This window comes from Penaeus japonicus, unplaced genomic scaffold, assembly GCF_977035675.1.
Source record: "Penaeus japonicus unplaced genomic scaffold, GWHDUDI00000001_assembly GWHDUDI00000026, whole genome shotgun sequence".
Lineage (NCBI taxonomy): Eukaryota > Metazoa > Arthropoda > Malacostraca > Decapoda > Penaeidae > Penaeus > Penaeus japonicus.
This window is the reverse complement of record NW_028234428.1, coordinates 22,496,480-22,500,265: the sequence shown is the minus strand read 5'-3', so window position 1 is coordinate 22,500,265 and position 3,786 is coordinate 22,496,480. Positions and strand designations below refer to the sequence as shown.

The 3,786-nt window shown below is 35.2% G+C and overlaps 1 protein-coding gene across 10 annotated transcripts in view; it reads left to right on the top strand.

Moving 5' to 3' along the window:
- LOC122250611 (uncharacterized) overlaps positions 1-3,482 on the top strand; it is a 53,753-nt gene extending 50,271 nt beyond the window's left edge. For all 10 annotated transcript variants that reach the window (XM_043012128.2, XM_043012123.2, XM_086552135.1 and 7 more), the window contains one exon: positions 1-3,482. This exon is cut by the window's left edge and continues 175 nt beyond it. In XM_043012128.2, the coding sequence (XP_042868062.2) occupies positions 1-3,389 (3,389 nt within the window). In that variant the 3' untranslated portion in view covers positions 3,390-3,482.
- The last annotated feature ends 304 nt before the right edge of the window (positions 3,483-3,786 follow it).

The window sequence follows — 3,786 nt, the reverse complement described above, 5'->3', positions numbered from 1 at the left end:
GTTGGCTACGTGACTCTAGATTTACTCCATCTGAATGTGGTTCTTATAGAGTTGCAAGTGCAATTGAGAGGGAAACCCCAGAAACCTCATACCATAATGATTTATCGAGGGACAGGCTACCAATCCAGGAACAGGAAAGCGTAGCAAGGAATGGCATATACTCAGAAAATGAATTTGTAAGCAATCAAAATTGTGCAGGAACAGCAGAGATCCATAATACTGATACTAGTTTTAATGACCAAAGAGATTTGAATATAAATGAAAGTCAGTTAAATGATAACAGAGATTACAGCATGAACCTTGGAAAAGATAAGCAACATGGTTACAATGAAAGGCATTCACGTAAAGGTAAAAGAAGCGTAGAGCATAGAAAGGGAAATAAAAGTAAGCTTGAAAAGCCGAATTCAGAGTCAGCATTTAGTAATGATTCAAGAATATGTGAAAGAACTTACAAAAATGGTCTCCTTCATTGGACTGATTGCAGATATGCAAAGATGAAGTTAAACAAGAATTGTGTGAATCGAGTAAAAGGATTTTCACAATTTCTTAATTGTAACATGTCTTCCATTCTCAAAGACTGTTGGCTAAAGGAAATCGTGCCAAGAAAGATGGGTGCTAAGGAGCATATACACACAGAAAACCTTTTGCAAACAACTGCTGATTATAGAATAAGCAATGTTGAGCAGACTAGCAATCAAGAACAGCAAGGTGAAAATGAGAGTGATTCTAGGGTAGATCATACTAGATCTATAGAATACTCCATAATGTCACAAGAGCACCTGCAAGAAAATCAGGTAAATGCTTTATCAAATCAAGGAACAGAAAATGAAAGTGACACGGCAACCAGAACTGATGAATACCAATGTCTAAATGAACAAGAGGTTATTGATTCCAATAAACGTTCTCATTTTCTCTCGTCTCTTGGTTCAGTATTAGCATCTCTCAAGAAAATTACTGACAATGTTAATCCGAAGGCGAGCCATCAGAAAGGTGACATCAGTTCAAAGTTGACTCCTGGAAATGATAGCATCAATCCTAAAATAACTCGCAGTAATGTAACCAGTTTAGAGGTGACTTACAGTAATGAAACCAGTGCAGAGGTGACTCACAGTAATGTAACCAGGTTAGGGGTGACTCACAATAATGAAACCAGTGTAGAGGTGACTCACAGTAATGAAACCAGTGCAGAGGTGACTCACAGTAATGAAACCAGTTCAGAGGTGACACACAGTAATGAAACCAGTTCAGAGTTGACTCGTATGCAAGGTGATACCAGTTTAAATATGAGGCATCAAAACAATATAAAGGTGAATCAGAAATTCAGTGATATTACTCAGATGACTCATGAAAAAGCTGACTCCAGTTCCAATATGACTCTTCTCAAAGCTGACAAAATGTACCCAAAAGCGACTCGGCAAAATGCAAGTAATGTTTATGTGCTTAAAACTTCTCGCCCAAGACATGTAGGTACACCAAAAAGTATAACAGCTGTCCCATCTAATCAATTGGATCCAGTACCTCATATTGAAACTTCAGTGTTAACAACAAAGCATATAACTGACCACAATGAAGTACATTCTGATAGAGCTTCTACTAGTAATACTTCAGGTACTCAGGAAATGTCAAAAACTCATCAAAAGGAAAGTGTAAATAGAGCACCGCAGAAATTGCTAAAGAAACAAACCTTGGAAAAGGATAAGACTACCAATGAAGACAGTTTGAATAATAATAGAAAGGAGAGCATGGGATCAGCCAGTAATCGAGACAATGAAAATTGTATGTCAAGCAAAGAGCAATCAAAGCAGAGAAATTACAACAAAGATAACGAGGAAAGAAGTAGATGTAATAAGAACAAGAAGGTTAATGTGTCTGTGAGTGAATTCAACAACTCTGATACTGTAAAGAAAAACTCGGGTAAAGATAAAAAGAGAGGCCGAGAAAATCAAGAAAAGACTGAGTGCTATAGAGGTGAAATAACAAAAAAACGAAGCATAAATGAGGACAATATTGAGAAAGATAGGTCTAAAGATGAAAGAATCAGAGAGATTAAGAATAAGAATGACAAAGGAGACTTCAAAGGAAAAAATAACTTGGAAAAAAGTAAAAATGAACAACAAAAAGTGTGTTACCCAAAGGAATTAAATATTACAAAAGAAAAATTCAAAGGAAGTGAGAAAATTTCAAAAGGAAATGAAACTAAAGAAAGACAGTGTCAGGAAAAGAGTGAAAGAACTAAGAAATTGGACGGGAAACAAGATCGTAGCGAGCCAAAGAAAGGATCTGATACAGAGAAAACTTGTATCAGAAATAAAGAGACAAATAATAGTGAGGTTTCCAAACAAACAAAAGAAACTAGAGAAAAATACTGTGAGAAAAATAGTAAAAATACAGTTCAAAAGGACAGAAAGGAAAAGGAAAAACGTTTGGTTATTGGCGGTATTGGCAAGGAAAAGGTTAGTGACACACACACAAGGAAGATGCTCCAACCGTTGGATAAGGAAACAGAGATGACCATTTTGAAGACTCTATTAAAGCACGAATTAAGGAAAGAGAAGAGGAAAGGGAAAATTACAGAAGAGGTAATCGAGAGAAGAATTTTGGAAAATGAGACTCAAATGAACAGAACATCTTCAGACAGCAGAATCAGAGTTGTGAAAGGAAAGGATCACATAACTCCTCCAAAACAGAAGAATAAAGATAAAGTATGTGAGAGTGAAAAGTCTTCAGATAATATAAATGCACGAGAAGGTATTGAAAATAAAAGAAAAGCAGAATCTGATGACGTGCATGAAAGGCACATTAATAAAAAGAGTAGAACAGATATAGCAGTTGAACCAAATGAGGTAACGGAGACAAATGTAGCTGATGCTCCATTGAACCAAAGCAGCAATGAAAAGACGAGAATAGACAGTGATGATAGTACTAAACAAAGCAATGAATTGACTACACCAAATGAAGACCAGTCATTGCATGACGAGGTAGTGGGGATAAAGCAAGAACATTTAGATGTTGACATCAAAGCAGAATTCGAAGAAAACTCTGGATTAGCATATGAAACAAACATCAAAATGGAATCCACTGAGGTTTGTTCAGAAAGTGACTACTTGAAGAACCTTGAACTCGAAAGTTTATTAAGAGAGTGGATGCAAGACTGGGTAATTAAGAAAAGTTTATTTGATGATTTCTATGACATGCTTACCTCATTGAAAAGACCTATTTGGAGTAGTGAAGATCATACAGCACTTTACAATATTGAAGTTAATATGAGACTATTCTTTTTGAGTATATTTTGTAATCAGACCTGGAACGCTACAGATGTCTGTAAAAGTATGCAAGAGTTTCCTAAAATAACAGATTTCTTTATTTATCTAAATAAATGTTCAGTTTAATATAACTTATAAAAGACATTCATATATCTTTTAATTTTAGTAAGTTATTCACATAATTGTTAATTTGTAAAATAAAACAGTGTACAAGTAAAACTTGCTTTCATTCTAGAATCCTTTATTTATGAGGTATACTAGAAACGTATGATGCAGATACTGGATGGTTAATTTACAGAATAAAGTATAATATTCCAGCACATTAAGGGCGTGAAATGAAACTATTCACCAGCCCAGCCAACATTAGGAAAAGCAAAATCTTGTGGAGAGCTAAACATTTCAGACTGTACCAGTAAGGAAAAATGCAGGAGACCGTACCAGACCATTAAACCATGCCCGTTCAATAAATATGTTGCAACTTGAAATTCTAAATAAAATCTTAGAACACCAGATACATCTGAAC